Here is an 18,167-nt window from a genome sequence, read left to right on the forward strand (position 1 = left end):
CATGCTGCGTACATTCAACGAGCTAAGGTACCGGTGCTTACCGGTGCCGCAAAGCAAGAAATTTTAATTGTTGTAGGCGCAATGTTATTGATCCTGTCCTTGCTATGCTTACTAACGCGCGTTAGGCCAAAGTAGTTTATCCTGGCGATGACTATACTGCTCTGTAGCTGTTTTTTTTTAACACAAGAAAATACCAGCGCTGAGTGTCAGTATCTACAAACACGAAATTCACCCCTAAACAAACAAACGGCCAGAAAGAAACAACACAGCGAAAGCACGCATGCGCACTGAAAGAAATCCGCTCAGATTCAATTTTGACCCTAAACTTGCCGTTTCTCAACGTCACACTCTATTCGCCAACTCAGCTTACAATCAGTTTACCCTCTCAGCTCTGAATCAAAATGAATTTAATCAGCAAGCAGACAAGGTAATCTGCCCGCCCCTTGTGGTGTCCCCAGTGAGAAGAATTCTGGACTCAGAAGCCTGGTGTACAATTAGTTATATATATCTATATATACACACACCACAATTTCTCTCCAACTCAAATCATAAATTAAGTGTCGCTGTCACTATCCACATAGTTGTGATGAGCGTCAGTATACAACATAGACCAGGCATGCGCAGTAGGCAGCCAATAGCCACACAGCGTGTGCAAACAATCAGAGAGGTCACATGAGAGAGCAACTACTGCAGATATACTTGTCAAGCGCCCGGGCAGCCTCCTTGGTCAGTTCGACACACGCAAAGTGATACCACCGGTAACACTGATCACACTGCACCCATTGCACCTCTTCCGAAGCCGGCATCAGACACTCCGACGCAGCACACTGCTCCTCCTCGTCTTCGTCCTCCTCCTCGTTGTCTAAATCGGGCGAGGGATCCTTCTTCACCCTTCGCCTCCTTCGCCTCTTGGTATCAAAGTCCAACCGCCGTCTCTTCCGACTGTAATCTGCAGTCATTGAGAGATCGGGCCGCTACAAGTAAGCCACTCACCGGTCAAACAAGCTTAACACAATCTGCAACACAACTCACCTCTTCTCCGACTAGCAATGATCGAATGGTTTTCTCTCTCGTACAGCCCGTCTGCAGCAATTGCCATATTTGTTGGGTCTCGTTTACTGTCAATTCTAGGAGATCACCCTCGAACATTAGCTCTTCCAACTCGACCCGTAAGTCATCACGAAGAGACATGTGCTCTCCTCGATCCTCTTCAGACAGAGGACTTATCGCTTCCACGTCCACTTCGAGTTCACCGCCCTGTCCACTGTTTGTCTCACTTTCAACAATATCCGGTTTATCACCAGACCCATGCATCCCAGTCTGTTTATCACAACTACTTTTCTGATTCTTTGCCACAGGCAGCTTAGTCTCTATAGCCAACTGGGCAACCGAGTCCTTCGCTAGTAAAAGCGCTTGTCTTGCTCTGAGCTGCCATTCTGTTGCACGATGAGCCAGCCTCTCTAATGCCACGGCTTCCGGCAGCAACACGGGAACTTTCTTCATATTCTGAACTAACAAGTTAGCCATATCCAGTGCTGGACGCTTCGACCGTACACAGCAACCACACAAAAATTTAGACTTATCGAACGCTTTTCTTTGTCCTGCTTGACTGCAAGTCGGTAATACACAATTGGTATGAAACCAATCTTTACACAGTTGACATTCAATCATGTTAGGACTTGCACTCCGTTTACAGACACAGAACGGCTGTCGTAGATCATTAAAATGACTGGCTTTCGTCAAGCTCAGTTCGTAGCAATGATGTCGATCCCTATTTCTCTCTTGCAACTTTCTCATCTCTTCCCACTCGGTCATTTCGGCGTCGACCACTCGGGCTATCTCTTCGTCCATATGACGACTGCCGTCACCCACAACCCTTTCCCACTGCACTTCTCTATGCTTCTCAGACTTCATTTCGACACTTAGCCTCGGTAGCAATACCTTCACAGTCACGTGATCAATGATTGCAATTACTCTGGCACATTCACGTACCTCCAGCAAACTGTTCCATACACTGTTTTTCTTTAGGAAAAGCTTAGACACACGATCCCTCCACGCCTTTCCGGCAGTCAGCAGTGACTCGATGTGAACTATCTCTGGGAGATAAACCGGAATGGAACGTCCTCTTGTCAACAAGCCTTCCAGCTCCAACAGCCAAGGATCCCTACCCAACTTCTACAACAACCAATTCACTGCCAAATATCACTTTGGTCAAACGCGCGATTTCGGTTCACCTGAAGTCGATCGGCCTCTTGACGCCATCCGTTAGCTTTAGCCAAAGCTGCCTTCAAATGACCAACTGTTGGCAATTGTGTCCGCAACTCGGTAGCCTCTTTAAGTAAAGCCTTGATATAGCTTTCCTTAGCACACGGCCTAAACAAGACACTTCAATAAAACAAATGTGGACAACTTATGCACTACAACAAACGAGCAGGCAGTAAACAGATGAATACAAGAACGTGTCCACTGTATACTTTACCGTCCCATCTCTGTCACCTATTCTTCAAACTCAAAAGTTCAAACTCACTTCATTGCGAGTGCTGCATGTGCCTTGCTTTCCCAGTTTCTACTCAGCTCAAGAATATCACGAAGCTTGATAACTGCTTTGTTCACTCCTACATACAGCCACATAACCAGAATGACCAATCAACAAACGAAGTCAATTACCAGGGTGAGACGAAATTGATGACGCCTCTCGCAGCAATTCTTTCACTGTGTCGACTGCAACAGGCTCTCCACAGTCGAATATCTTGTTGATATCGTTCAGCCAATACCCCAGTTTTATTTCTGTCTCCAGCTGTTCGAGCTCCGGAAGAGGAATGTTCAATGCCTCGCCGTCTGCCAGAAGCCTCCGAAGTAGCTCGACATTGGGTGACTCTTGTGACATAGCCTTGCCGACTCGATTCAAAAAATCAGCAACACGACTAATCAACACCTGACAGGAAACATACTTAGAGTGGTGTGTGTGTGTATGTGTGTGTGTGTGTGTGTGTGTGTGTGTGTGTGTGTGTGTGTGTGTGTGCGTGTGTGTGCGCATGCGTGCATGTGTGTGTGCGTGTGTGTGTGTGTGTGTGTGTGTGTGTGTGTGTGTGCGTGCGCGCACACGCGTGCATATGTAACAACATGAAAGTGCCAGATTCGCACTCTACATACATATATACAACTTTCATTGAATCAATTGGAAATACATAGTGTATCAGAGTGATGCATCGATGGGCTACTTCAGACTGTCCCTATCCTTACTTCACTCACCTTGACAATTTGAGCTTCAGGAATCTCACAAGCAAGATTATCCAGCTGCACAACAAACTCTTTCAAATCGTCCAATGTCACAACTTGTTCCTTGTGTTTTCTACACAACACTAACTCTAAACGAGAAACCAACTACCACAACACATCAGTCCCAAACTCACTTTCTCTGCTTCTTTCCCACAAGTTGGCGTACAGCAAGAGCACAACGTTCTGCTTCAACAACTGCTTCCTGCATTTCTATGATTAGATCTGGACATTGGAAGTGACTATCCGAGGCCTGGGAAATAAATCCACGCAGATCGGCAATTTCTGAAGCAACAAGAACAAATCAAATTTGGTGCCGTCGTGAACACTAAAATAACTAACTCGGTCGACTAGCGAAGGGAGCGTCTAGAGCCACCTCCACGGCATTTTTCCATTCGAGATACTTTCTAGAGCGTTTGTCTGCAAGAAGCTTCAGTGACTTCATTTCATCCAACGTGTAGCGATACCTGAAAAAATGCCTGTTAACTATTCACAACAAACAGAGAGAAACTATATCCAATCAACAGAAGTACAAATGTGCAACAAGTGCACAACTAAACAACAAACACTAAACAAAGCATTCAATAAACATAAACAAGACAAACAAATAAACAGCCAAGACAAACAGCAGCAAGCAAACCAAACCAAATCTGACCTCAAACAGCAGTCCCTCCAATGGCCCCTGCACAGCTCTTCGGCATGATCCAAACACACAAACTTACCTGCACAACAGACACTTAAATCACGATGTCAACCAATACGATACAAGATAACCGCGCAACCTGGCTTAGCAGGAGAAGTGACTGCCGAGAGAAAACAAGTTGAATTACAAATGCAACAGATGCGACCGTCGTCAGGAAGAAGCTCGAATGGCTCATGTTCACAGTACACAACACCCTACACAACACATAACTCCCATTAAAAGATTACGAGTACATGTTGTTGTGCAACTACATAAAAAGATGTGAGCAACCATGCATGTCAATCACATCCTGATCGTTAATTAATTAAAATCAAAACCGAACACACGAAATGTGCACAGTTTTGTTGAGAGACAACAAAGTATACAAATGACCAAGTACAAGCATTAAAGTGCCTAACCTCAGTGCTGATTTTGCTCACACAATGTTACTCATACATGTTAAATGTGTCATGTGACAGTGTTATTTAAGATGGCAAGATGATGTAGCAATGCACTTCAACTCACTTCTTTGTCGTTATTAAGAGATTTAGTGGACACACAAGTCAAACAGAATGGTGGGACAGAATGACACACACATTTTCACAGCTCTGAGGGTTAATAAACAAAAACAAGCAGCTGGACTCACAAACAGATGAACAAACAAGCACACACACACACACTTGTATGCACACAAGCCAAACGAGCCCATAAACAACAATGTTCTTGTCAATCAGTTATGTCTAAACTCTGACAAGTTAGCGAGTTTACTAATATGACACCCAACCAACACAAAGACAGACAAAAACATAGACACATATACAAATACAAACAGACAACATCAACAACCAGCCAACCATGCAAGTCTAATACTAACCAAAACAACAAACAAAATGACGTGAATAAACCAAAACAGGAATAATTCTCAGACAATATGACCACCTTCTGCTTCACCAGCTCCCGTCTTGACTTCTCCAGCTCAAGAACAGCACCTAGTTCTTCTGCCGTCTTGACAGCAATTTCAGGATCAATATCTTCAGCACTACTTGCCATTCTGCAGAGCAGCTCTTCGTGTGAAAAGACAGAATGCCTCTTCAAGTGCTTATAGTTTTCCACACAATGTCTCCCAAATGAGAGCTAATACAAGCAAAAACACCAGGAACAAATTTATTATGTTAAGTTTATTAATTACTTTGTCAAAAATTCAAGATGCGTTACCCAGTCTGCTGGTGCAAAATTCACTGCCTCTGCAAGGTTAAATCCTTGGTTGAATCCAGCGTGATACGCTCGAGGAAACGTCACCATAAATTCGCCGGCATGTTGGTCCATACGATACACCTGTATACAATGCAATTGTCGTATATTGCAAGATCGTGTAAGACGTAAGTCACTGTAGTCGTCTAGTATCATGCCATTCCAGTTCTACAACTACTGGTGTCAGCCAAAAAATTGACGACAACACCATACCTGCTCAATCAAGAAAGAGTTTACTTTAGACAAAATTCAGGGGTGCCCATCTGGTGTTATGCATGTAGTAGTCCGTGGGCCAATTGCAAAAAAGGCTTCAAAAAATGTCGTCCATGCACCCTTTGGCAAACCAATTCTTGGCACTTGGAGCTTGTCGTATGACACTAGATGTTTGAAAATACCTATGTTTGGCAAGACAGATCGTGTCTGATCACCTAGAACAAGACCATTTTGCAAATTAGCCACGCAGCAATGAACTGGAACCGCGAGGCCTAACACATGTTATACAACTTGAGACAAAAATCCTGATCTTGTGATGGTTTCTGCTAACTGTACGTTACTGTGAAGCTTCCAACACATCAGCTCTTGCATAATATACCGCTGTAGAAAGTCTAATTTAAACTCTATAGTTCCAAGTTGTGACGTCAACATGTACAGGATGTGAGAAATTGTGCTTTGACCGTTTTACCTGAAATGTTGTACAGTACTGTAGTACGCTACACTGCACTGATGTGCTGAGTAGTTTGCGTAGTATTAGTCAACTCTATAGGTATGTATACGTCTACACACAGCTTGTATATACGTTTAAAAAGACACTCGAATGCGATTCTTGCATTGATCATGACTGCAGTGCCTATCTACGAGCTAGTCTTTCGACCGATAACTTTGATGATCTCGTCAATCCTTGCTCTGAACTAGCTGCTCCCTGTGAGGTAAAATACGACCTTAGGTCCTAGCTCTTACCGGCTTGCAGCAAGGCCAACTAAGGTGAGGCATACATGGCAGTTCTTTCAACAACGGTTGCCTAGCTAACGATGACGTATAGAAGAGAGAGTAAAAGTTGAAAATGTTTACCCGTGTTTCATTTACCAAGAGTGGAAGGCAATTGTTCTCCAGCGATACCTCGGTCCGACAGGTCATTGTTTTCACGACTGCAGGGATATGAAAAGGGTACCATTTAATGAAAATTGTACATGAGTCACATATTTCCAGTATTAAAATGTATCGTTTTAGACTTGGCTGTCTTCTGTATCCCTCCATCAACAGTAGCCAGTGACCATGGGAGAGCGCTAAGTCTAGAGCAGAACACCTCGTCAATCTTTAACTTTACTAATAGTGACTTTGTCTGGCGTACAACATGTCATAGTTATCTCTAATTGACAGAATCGCTCTTCTACACGATAACGCGTCTTCCAGAAATCGAATTGACTGTGATTGATCGCTATCGGCATTTGCCAATTGAAAATTTGGAGAGAAATTGCAGTGCATCAATTGCCACACCTGCTTTCATCCTAGCTATAGATAGTACAGCATCGTCACCAGATGCTTCCTCGCGACAGAAAAGGTTCATGGCAGCAGCAGCAAATAGAATACCATTTGTTGATTTTCTGTCTAGAAAATGACATGCAGCTGCCAAAATACACACGTCTCCTTGATTGGTAAGTGTGTAGTTGTGTGTCACTGCAGCAACTGCTCAAGGTTTACTATAGATCGATGGTCTAGTTGTCACTGCCCAATTGATTCCAGCACTTTCATGCAGCGAAAAAGAAGCTGACACCCCAATATTTTTACATGCCAAGCATGCAGCAAACACAAGAGGATCTCACATAAATATTGACATCTGTTAAGTCACAAATAATGACGTTTTAGTGACATTTGCTCTGGTGCACATCAGATTCCGGCACAGATTAGATGGCAGACAGAGTCAAGAAATCAAAGGCAACGCATCAGCATGATAAATATTGCTTGGTAAATAGAAGATGTGTCTAGAGTACCTCCCAGGTTGCATGCCTTTACTGGAACAGCATCAGTGATACTGACTATATTTAATTGGAACGGGTAGCGGTCACTATTAACACAGACAGACTATAGATCTCTTCACATGCATATATACATCATCTATTTGAGCTCAGTTAATTAAATACATCTGATTTCTGCTTTAAATGAACTTAATTAAGAAAATGCTTGTAAACCATACCTAAAAGTTTTTGATAGCAAATCCGACTTCTTTTTTTAATTTCATATATTGGTTATTATGGCAATATTTTTAATTTAAGAAAATGCTACTTTAGTCAACTTTGGACACTCTGATGCTAATAAAACATCATTTTCGTAATCACCACAAAAAATTATGTCGGATAAGCTAGAAAGAAAATGGTTTGCAATGGGGTGCACAGAAAAGTCACAATTCTGGACTTGGCCCACGGACTATCTAGCGTCAAACCAATATTGCAGCGCCAGAGCAACACCAAGATTGTTTTAGTCATGCTTTGGCACGCCCATTAACAACTATCATGCACAGCATAGGTAGATCAATATGTCAAAGCAAAGAAAGATTGACTCATACTGACCAAGCAAAGTAAGTCTGATGACTCTGGTCCTGAGACGTAGACTATGAGCTGTCATACATACACTCTACGTACTTTACCAGTCATACATACTTTACATACTTTACCACTACTTTACCAGTATGCGTGGGAGTGTCACTTGAGTCTATGCAGCGTCAAGTACATTTGCAGTGCCAACTATTTCAAACTTGGGCACCCCTGTAAATGGAACACTAACCGAGACCTAACTATCTCTATAACAGCCACACAATGACATAACCCAATACCACATAAATGAGCATTTTAGTAAAACTTGTAGTGTCGCTTTGTTTGTACATTTAGCTTTAAATCTATTCAAGTTCTCAACGTTTGGAAGAGTAAGCATAAAAGTTTTCTTGTACTGCTGGTGTCATACTTAACACAAAGTAGAGTACATCATTAGTTAATTAAGCTACACTTTTACTGACTGTTTACCGGAATGTTGTTCTCCATTAGCACAGTTGGTGACAAAAGAGTTACTAGTTGATGTAACAAGTCTGGCTGATGTAGGAAGAGTTCGGGAGCCGTATGCTTCATCACTTGCTCAAACTCTTCAGCATAGCTACCAGGGACACCGTACCAAGTCTTCGGCTCCCCCCTTCACAAGAACAAAACAGTACACTAAAATGTTTGTATTGCAGTGATGAAAGTTAAGCTACTACAAGCAAACAGACAGAAAATATAAGACATATGCTTAGACAGAGACGAGAGAAGAGATGAACGCAATCATAGAAACAAGACAAACAACAGACAGACAGACAGACAGACAGATCTCGGATGTCGGGTGGTGTGGCTGTGAATTTTTGAACGCTTTCAGGCAATGTCATGTCGCAATTGGAAAGCTGTCCTTTCCCGTGTTGCTCCGTTTGAGCCCTTGAGAAGGGTTCTCTGCCATCTACAAGAAGCTCAGTGTGGGAGATCTACCGAGTGAGTTCATCAGCCGTTGGGGACTTTAGCAATTCCACTTCTGCCGAAATGGTTCCTAAAGTTCGGACAGAACCAGTCTCAGTGCAAACAACGCCTGAGAACATAAAATTCCAATTCCACCTCGACGTATCAGTCTTCCGTATCGGCACCCCTTTCAGTACCATCAGAGTCGTCTGTTCAGTTGTCTTTCTTGTCACCTCATGTTCAGAATTTGTGCTCATCACCTTCAATGGTTGATGTAGATAATCTATACATGCATCTTTTGTTGAAGGTACTAATGCTTTAGATCCAGAATTGCTTGCTTGGGACTTTATCCGGGGAATTTCCGTCGACAATATCCTCAGCGAAGTGCCACCAACAACCATCAAAACTATCAAACCTAGTTTGAAAGCCTTTTTTTCTGGATTGCTGATCTTTCGCCTTAAAGAAAATCAGGCAATGACCGCAAGATGACACGACATGGAAGCTCCTGATGTTGCTGCCTCGGATGCTCCTTCGTCCTCTCACGAGAGGAGGCAGGGTCACGGAGAAAGTTCTTGAATCCAACTGCGACAAGTTTCTTGCTTTCAATTGGGAAGATCCTCTCCAAATTTCACCTCCTCCACGCCACCCGCAAGCTACAGATCATCGTTCGTACGCTAGACGAGCTGCCTTGAACCTGGTTAGGATGGGCAAGCTTTCACGAGCAGCTAAAGCACTTAACAGTTCAGGATTGGCTCCAGCCAATGAGACAACAAGAGCAAGTTGGCCACTAAGCACCCGAAACGAAGCAGTGACCTAACTGAAGTACATCCATCAAATAACAAAGGGTTTATTCTTAATAAATCAATATTCTACATCAAAGTTCGCCAGCATCCTCGTGGGTCTAGCTCGGGTCCTTCTGGGTGGCGATTTGAACATCTACGTCTACTGATGGACAATGTCGGAACTGAAGAGGATATTTACTTTGCTGCTACTTGCATAGCAGAAGGAAAGCTGCCTAAGTCAGCTTGCAAGTTACTGTCATCAGCTCAACTTATTGCCCTTCCTAAATCGTCAGGTGATGTGCAACCAATTGCTATTGGTGAAGACTATCTGCTGCCAGCTCAAACAATCACTTTCCAAGTTCTTTGCCCCAATACAACATGGCGTAGCAACAGATGGTGGATCTGAACTGGTTGTAACCAAATGCGTCGTCTTCTCGTGGAATCTAACAAACATTGGTGGTCACTTCTAAAAACTGATGTCAAAAATGCCTTCAACTCCATCAGAAGGTCATATTTGATGCAGATGGTATACAAGTCGTTTCCAGAAATATACAACGTGTTCCAGATGTACTCTGATAGCAATCCACTAATCTACACCAACGGTAAAACAGTATCAACGTTTTCTTCAGAGGAGGGAATCCACCAAGGAGATCCACTTGGTCCTGCTATATTTTCGATCACTATTCAGTACACATTGTTAGAGTTATAGACAGTCTACCAAACAACCAAGAAAGTTAAGTTCGCGAGATATCCCAGATAATCTGAACATCTGTAGAGCATATCAATAGCTTGCATGACAACCTCGAAACATCCGTGCACAGTCTAGTAAGTCTTTGACCTCAGCTCGTCTTACAAGGCAGCGTTGACAACTGATTTATTCTCTGTTTTTGCGTGCTTTCCAACCTTAGAGAGGTCTAGATACGCCTGCAGGAAGCCGAGAAAAACAGTCAAATATGACGTTCATCCGCCGTTAGCTTCGACTATTTGTATGTCGCCCAACATATACATATAGAGCAGAACGAATCCAACCTAATTGGTTCTTGGATGTGCCTGCACTATTGCTTTCTTCAGAACTTCTTGTCAAGGTGGAATCTTCTCTTGTTTGGAGGTGCAGGACGAGGTCAAAGAGACGATGATCATGGCGGTTTCCGGTCATTTGACTCGCAACGTAGTCATACAAGGTGAGTGTTATTGGCATTTGTTGTAAAGCATGTGCAAGACTGTCGTTAGCATATACATTTTGATGAGAAATCGGTTGCATTGGGGCTTGCTGGGTATGACTTTTTGTGGGCTAATAGTACGTACTTTGTTGTGGGCAGTCCAAGCATGCAACATTCTTTTGCTCCCTACATTTTGCCCAACTGATTTTTCGTCTCTTTATCTGCATGAACGCAGAGTAGAAGAGATGCTTCGGTCGCGCATGCACTTCCCTAAGCCATCAGGTCCCGCCAGCACCATGCAAACTACCGCCGTATCAAGGCTATCGAGCAGGACTCATGACAGATGGCAGCCAGATTTGGGCGTGACTTGTGGTGTCAGGGAGGTGTTGCTTCGTGCCATCTAGATATTATGTGTTTCCGCACATTAGTAGACAATCATTCGGACAATATGCATAACATACATGTAGAGGATCTAGCTTGAAGATGTTTAGCCGTGTAATGTGTACACTGCAGTAATACACGTAATACACCCTATGGTGACTTGAAAGCAGTACATGCATGTGTACAGTATTGTAGTATACAGTGTGTAACACCATAGTAATTACGTAATTAAGTGTATTGCTATGTTACATGAAAATAGTAACTCTTAATTAACTAAAGTTGTGTAGGCAGATGGCTCACAATGTCTGAAAAAATAATTTGGCTCATCCCTACTAGCAGTGTTCTCAGATCTCTCTCTCTCTGTATGTAGGTGAAGTCACAATAGTCAAGAAGTGCCTCTTCCTTGTTGTCACTGAGTGCTAACAGGCAGCTTTCTCTGCTCTCGCACAGATCAATATCTGTCCTATGCTTTGGGTATCTGCATGTTGTAATTACAACTGCGTATCGTACTAGTTTGTTGCAACAGCAGTTTGCGCATACTGTACACATCTTAGAAATATTCAAGCACAGTAACTGACATACGTAGCTAGTCTAGGCCGTATGTACCGTCGACATCCATGTGTTGTGTGACTGGTTAAATTCCTCTAGCACAGAACCCTTGGTATCTCTGGAAGGAGTTGGTACGAACTAGTTGCAGTTACATGTTGTAATACTTCTGTGAGGAAGTCTTGCGTGTGCCCCTTCTTGAGTTTGCGGCATAAAGAGGCAGTCACAACAACTGGGGCTCTGGAGCCCCATGTGCCGGTCAGATACTAAAGGCTTCTGTTCAACTGGAGCTACAATGTAGGGTAAAGCTCTGCCAAGATAGAATATGTGTGCGTGGTTGAACTCGAGATCTCTCTTATACAGGTCGTACTGCATGAGTATACGGGACCTGTTCAAACATAAATTCTATGATTGTTTGGTAGACAGCAGAAGGCTAACCCAAACGTCACTTGCTGGGCATACTTGGATGATGTTTCAGCATCAAATGATCTCAGATCTTCCTTTTCACCAATTAAATTGTAAATCCAAGACAAAAAATTAGAAATTGCTTTCTCCTACCGCATCAGTCTTTTCTGATGTCACATTTCCTGTTTCAAATAAAGGTATCATTGTCCTGAGGACCCCAGTTGGTAACAGCTTATTCACCTAAAGTTTGCACTGACTGTGCACAGTCAGGAAGCTTACTCTGTGAAGAATTGCTCCAGCTGGGGAATACACAGAGTGCCATCTTACTTCTTCGCTACTGCCATGCTCATCGTTCGTGTCATCTACTCAAGAACATTCCTCCTGATGAGCTACGGTCTGCTACGATTATCCACGACACACAAACGCAAACTACCTTACCAAACTGTTGAATGTCAATGACATGACTGCTGAAGCCTGGTCACAGGCTACTTTTCCAGTGAGGTAAGGCGGTTTCGGAATGACTTCTGCAACTCAACTTTCACCTATTGCTTTCCTCTCTGGTTGGGCTCACTCGTTGCAAGTGTTACCAGACCGATTTCCAGATCTACAACCACAAGTCGCTTTCAGTATACAGTCAAACAATGTCTCCAAGTGCTCAGGTAGATAGCATTAGTCACCATCTACAGCAGTGTCTGTGTCCTGGTCAGGCTGACACACCTCGTCTCTAACACCAAAAGACTTCAGTATAAGGTGACTGAACTACAAACAAAATCTCAAGTTCAGTACATGATTGACAATTCTTCAATCAAAGACGCAGCTCGTCTGAGATCTCTTTAAGAAAAGGGCTCAGGAGCCTGGATAAATGCTATTCCCACCTCAAGAAAACTTGCAATTTCTCCTGGATTATTCCACATGGCAGCATCAATGAGGTTGGGTTTACGTTTGCCACTGCCTCAATCTATAATTGAATGTGATTGTGGAAAGACACCGGACACCGATGGATACCACCTCATTACTTGCAAGACAGGAGAGGGTCCAGGTTGGTCACACAACTCAATGGTCTCTGCTTGGTCTGAATGTTTGAAACGTGTGTCACTTCCTCACACTATTGAGCCAAGAGACTGTTACAGCAGCTCTCAATCCAGACCTGACATAGCTGTCCATAGTGCAACTAACTTCAACGTTGAACTTGACGTCTCTCTGGCACACCCGTGGAGCTCAGAAGTAATTTCACATGCAGCCACAACAGATGGATCAGCAGCTTCAAAAAGGAAAGAAAAGAAGATAGAGAAGTACAGCAAAGAAAGGCACACTGGTAGAGATTCTCCTTGCTTGATTCCCTTGGTTTTCAAACATTTTGAGCGTTGGGGGAATAGTGGAGAGAAGCTTCACCAGATCTCAGTAAGATCATGTGATGAAGATAGAAAGCTGAATTCGATTGAATTTAAACGTACTGGCAGCGAATACTGTCAATAACATTACAATGTTGCAATAGTAGTGTTTTAGCTAAAAATATTGACAGAATAGTTTGTAGTAATGACTCTGATGATAGCTACAAATATCAGATGGCTGTTCGCTAGGGTTTTTCTTCTATGACCACTATGGTCGTTTATCTTGAACTCTTAGTGTTATATGTAGCCCTTTCTGTATTAGCGTTGATGTTTCAATAAATGTTCTTTGACAGACAGACAGACAGACTGACAGACAGACAGACAGACAGACAGACAGACAGACAGACAGAAAGACAGACACACAGATACATAAGCAAGCGTGCACACAAGTACTACCGTACAAACAAACAAACAGTCAGACAGACAACATCCATACCAATGTAAGTAGTTGATCGAGTATGTCCAATGGTCTTCAATGTGCCAGCAAAAGCACGAAAAGCACATACCAACGTACATCCAAGGAACCTTCATGCCCGAGATATTGACATGAATCTGACTCAACACACTGTTGGGAAGATTCGGAAGATTATTGAGATTCCACGGCGACTTGCTATAAACCTACACATCCCACAAAACCATCAATCTTCAACCTTCACCAAACCCAAGACCATCTCCCTCTAGTCACCTCGTCCTCTCCAGTTGATACTCTGTCATTCCATGGAAATCCGCTGCCGTGCCGTGCAGTGTGAAGATCGGCACCGTACTCAACGGTCACTTCATCATCAAGAGAGGTGACGAGCCTCCAAAACATTTTCTCTACTTCATCAACAGGAACAAGCTAAAACACAATACTTCCTTACAAGCATAATAAATAACCTATTAACTAAACAGCTCATCTCTGATAAGCCAGATGACATTCATTTTATGCAACATTGTGGGGTACTGTTTGCTTCCATGTGTGACTTACATGCGGCGGCCGATTAAAGTACTCCGCTTTGAATCTGTCGGCCATCTGACCAAACGATTGCAGCGTGTACATCTTCTCGTTCTGTTCAAATCCAAACACTTCCTCCTGCATAATGTGGCATTCCTGCAATTCAATCGGGATATAGAGTATAAGTTAAGATCGTTTCAACTGCTGCCTATTGTCTTCACCTTAGCCAAGCAAGTAGGGCAAAGCCATTCGCCGACTGGAATGATATGTAGTGGTGGAGTGAGACAGAACGTGTGGTAGGCACCATTACACCCATCACAGAGCAATAAATACTCTTCCGCGTCTCCTCCCTTACATAGTAAACAGTAGATGGTTTCAATATCCACTACAGACTTCTGACGGTCATCTTTTGATGCTCTATGCACAGTACACTGAGTGACAGGAACACAAGCATTGCATAATTCATATTTCTATCACATGGCTCATATATTATGACACACAGTCATGCTGTCTTCAGCAAACCAATTACACCACCTACAAACTACCCACAACCTATAACACAATAATATGCTCTCACCGAGTTTCTACTGAAGTGGCCTGAACTACTTTTCCATTGAGCATCTTTGGTCCTGGTGATTGAAACTGTTTCTTAGTATCATCAGACACACACATCTTAGGAGCCTGAGAATATTCGATTTTAAACACACACACACACACACACACACACACACACACACACACACACACACACACACACACACACACACACACACACACACACACACACACACACACACACACACACACACACACACACACACACACACACACACACACACACACACACACACACACACACACACACACACACACACACACACACACACACACACACACACACACACACACACACACACACACACACACACACACACACACACACACACACACACACACACACACACACACACACACACACACACACACACACACACACACACACACACACACACTCGCATGCACATGCACACACACACACACACACACACACACACACACACACACACACACACACAGAAGCAAAAATAAAGAAAAACAAAAGACAGACTTTAAGATCACAGACATTCAAATGGTAAGAGACAGACAACAGACTGAGAGAAACAGATAGATAAACAAGCAGACAAAACTAAAGAAGACTACAAACAGACATACCCTACAAACATAACAATACAACAGAAACAAAAACAAAACAACAAACAAACCTCTCCATATCTCCCAGACTTCCTCACAATAAAATCCGGATCATCTCTACAATGGCGACGATCCGATGACATACTAGCTCCGTGGTGTTCCTCTATCTACAGACAAATAATATTTGCCTTACAACTAGCATGTTCATCAAAGTCTACCTTCTGAACTGTTCTCTTTACAAACAAATCATATGGCAGCAACGTCTTCTCATAGTGAACTCTCAATAAGCTCCCCACAGACGCATGTGAATGGGTAGGATTGTAAGCCATCTAAAGCAAAATAATCAACTCACCATACAACTACGTATTTTGCCAAATGTCACCTCAACAATCTAACAATCTTGTGTGTGTGTGTGTGTGTGTGTGTGTGTGTGTGTGTGTGTGTGTGTGTGTGTGTGTGTGTGTGTGTGACAATTAAGACTTTTTACATGATGTGATATGCTACCTTTGAATAGTTACACACAAAAGCTACACATGCTTCTGACCCAATGCCTAGCAAGATCAGACACATAATACTTGTACACTGTAGAAAGCATGTGAGCAAGCAGACAAACAGAGCAGAACGACATGCAGACCAAAAAACTAACTAACCATCACAACGTGATGGCACAATACCGACTACCAACACAAATCAGTTTTCAAAAGCCATTATTTATGAGTTCACCTTCCTGCTGACTACCGACCACCTTTTCTGTCTGCAAATCTTCTCGAATCCGCCCTCTTCAGCCACAACCTACACACACCACAATCTTCAACAACACACTCCACCCACCAAATCACCAACAACAACCACCTTATGTAGCTTGTGAAGATCCAAATTCTGCTTATCGACAATCGGAACTTTCAGAGTGGTACCCTGCATCATCACACAATGAATTCAATCATCGATACTGTCATGCTTGGCATGCAGCCAAGTAAGCTACTGCATCCACACGTGCAGTAAATAATAGAAAACTTACCTGAAGTTCCCAGAAACGAGCCAATGCATCTAGAAAGTTCAGTTTCACTCTCGACCTCGCCTTCAACACAAAACCCCAATAACATCAATCAAAACCGATAGACAAGAATTCAATCATTTGACGATGGTACGAATGCTGAAAACAGTCACACCACGTGTAGGATAACCAAGTTGTGATACAAAGCCACATGCAACCGTTACTACGGCATGCTGCCAGCGTCAGCCTCGTTCTCATGTCACGTTATTGTCTTGACTAGTCATATCAAGTAATGACCGACCTCCAGTTCATTGAGCTGTTGAATGCGCGTTGAAAACTGGAAGTTGTCGACGTCCAAAGCGAACGGTGGCTGCCAATTCTAGAATAAGACATGCTGTGATCATTACTGTGCAGGGGGGTCATGCAATGTGACGTACAGGAGGCGGACGAATCTTGCAGATGCCTGTTTTTTCCACTATGGGCTTGATGGCGTTGACGAATGCGATTGGGTCGGCGAATTCTTCTTCGGTCGGCTCGAAGACAGGAGCTTCTGGGGGACGTCGGAACTCCTCCATGATACCTCGAGACGCAAACTGTCGGCGATTGGTTGGTTATTTTGATTCTCAAGGTCCCGGATTTCTCGAACGTTGCTTATTAGCATTCTAGAAGATGCAATGCGTCGGTACGTCGCGTGAAAAAGCTTACTAAAAATGAAATTCGGTTAAACTCAATGCTATTTGTGTAAGTTGTAAGATGGGGACTAGTATGGAGTGTGACACTTGATCAAATATGAAGTCCGACTAACCTCGCTTCCAGGCCACTTCCTCCTTACTGACAGTTGCGGTGTATCTACCTCTAGAGATTAGATATACTAAGCAACTCTCACAGAGAGAAGACTAGATGCTAAATAGATCAGTCTGTGTCTGTCTGCGTGTCTGTCTGTCTGTCTGTCTGTCAAATAACATTTATTTCAAACATACATCTATAATACAATGCTAGCAAGGTAACTATATAAAGTTCTGTAACTGCGAGAGTTTACTAGGACTAGATTCTAAAAACAAACAAACATGTAACACCTAAAAGAGAACAATGCAGACTACCCTGAGCCAACTTAGTGGCTGAAAAACTGAGTAGAGCAATCTACAGTACAGTCAATGTCATTTGTCAGAGCTGAGATTTTTCTCATGATGACCTTTGCGTTGCACTTCTGAAGTTGAGTTGAGAATCTCTTTCTCCAGATGTCCAGAAACTCAGCAGCGTTAGGTCGACCAAGTTCATCACGTGACTTCTTGTCTGTCTGTCTGTCTGTCTGTCTGTCGAATATTCTCTATTGATAAAGAACTTTAACTCTACATAGAAGTGAAGCTAAAACAACTATGCTAGTATCTGTCTGTCTGTCTTTATGTCTGTCAATACAAAAAATTCATATTTGAATTAGGATACAATAGCAAATGGCTAACTATGTTTGTCCTATGACAATAAAAGCAAGAGAAAACAACTAACAACTAAATACAATATATATTTAACTACTAATTGGTTAAAAGGGATCATGTAATCCCTTTTCTATAGAACATCTATGAGTTTGGACACTTGGCCTGTCCCGACAAGGTATTACTGATTTTCTTATGTGTCTGTCTGTCTGTCAATCTGTTTGTCAGTCGGTCTAGTGATTTCATACTTTTGTATGAATGCATTCATACATTG

At 42.9% G+C, this 18,167-nt stretch overlaps 1 protein-coding gene across 1 annotated transcript; it reads right to left on the reverse strand.

Annotated features, from left to right (window-relative positions):
* Nucleotides 1–482: 482 nt before the first annotated feature.
* On the reverse strand, nucleotides 483–18,164 carry LOC134197264 (lysine-specific demethylase 5A-like). The gene is made up of 26 exons (XM_062666550.1): nucleotides 16,901–18,164; nucleotides 16,765–16,842; nucleotides 16,488–16,547; nucleotides 16,322–16,384; nucleotides 16,193–16,261; nucleotides 15,688–15,798; nucleotides 15,541–15,636; nucleotides 14,856–14,959; nucleotides 14,500–14,695; nucleotides 14,312–14,434; nucleotides 14,030–14,182; nucleotides 13,781–13,962; nucleotides 8,224–8,386; nucleotides 5,174–5,293; nucleotides 4,898–5,092; nucleotides 4,059–4,173; nucleotides 3,932–3,998; nucleotides 3,619–3,743; nucleotides 3,414–3,561; nucleotides 3,253–3,352; nucleotides 2,668–2,935; nucleotides 2,528–2,615; nucleotides 2,235–2,373; nucleotides 1,993–2,175; nucleotides 1,033–1,941; nucleotides 483–974 (listed from the first exon to the last, which is right to left on the reverse strand). The coding sequence occupies exons 1-26, from the start codon at nucleotides 17,036–17,038 to the stop codon at nucleotides 669–671; spliced, it is 4,299 nt and encodes a 1,432-aa protein (XP_062522534.1). The 5' UTR covers nucleotides 17,039–18,164; the 3' UTR covers nucleotides 483–668.
* Nucleotides 18,165–18,167: the final 3 nt, after the last annotated feature.

Source organism: Corticium candelabrum, chromosome 22 (genome assembly GCF_963422355.1).
Source record: "Corticium candelabrum chromosome 22, ooCorCand1.1, whole genome shotgun sequence".
NCBI classification, from domain to species: domain Eukaryota; kingdom Metazoa; phylum Porifera; class Homoscleromorpha; order Homosclerophorida; family Plakinidae; genus Corticium; species Corticium candelabrum.

Bases quoted from the DNA above. Each gene is read 5' to 3' on its own strand.
- LOC134197264 (XM_062666550.1), bottom strand. From the start codon at position 17,038: ATGGAGGAGTTCCGACGTCCCCCAGAAGCTCCTGTCTTCGAGCCGACC. The intron at 4,174-4,897 runs GTGGTCATATTG...TGTGTTGTGTAG, and splicing joins GGGAGCTGGTGAAGCAGAAG to GGTGTTGTGTACTGTGAACA. The intron at 2,374-2,527 runs GTGAGTTTGAAC...TGTCTTGTTTAG, and splicing joins CATGCAGCACTCGCAATGAA to GCCGTGTGCTAAGGAAAGCT.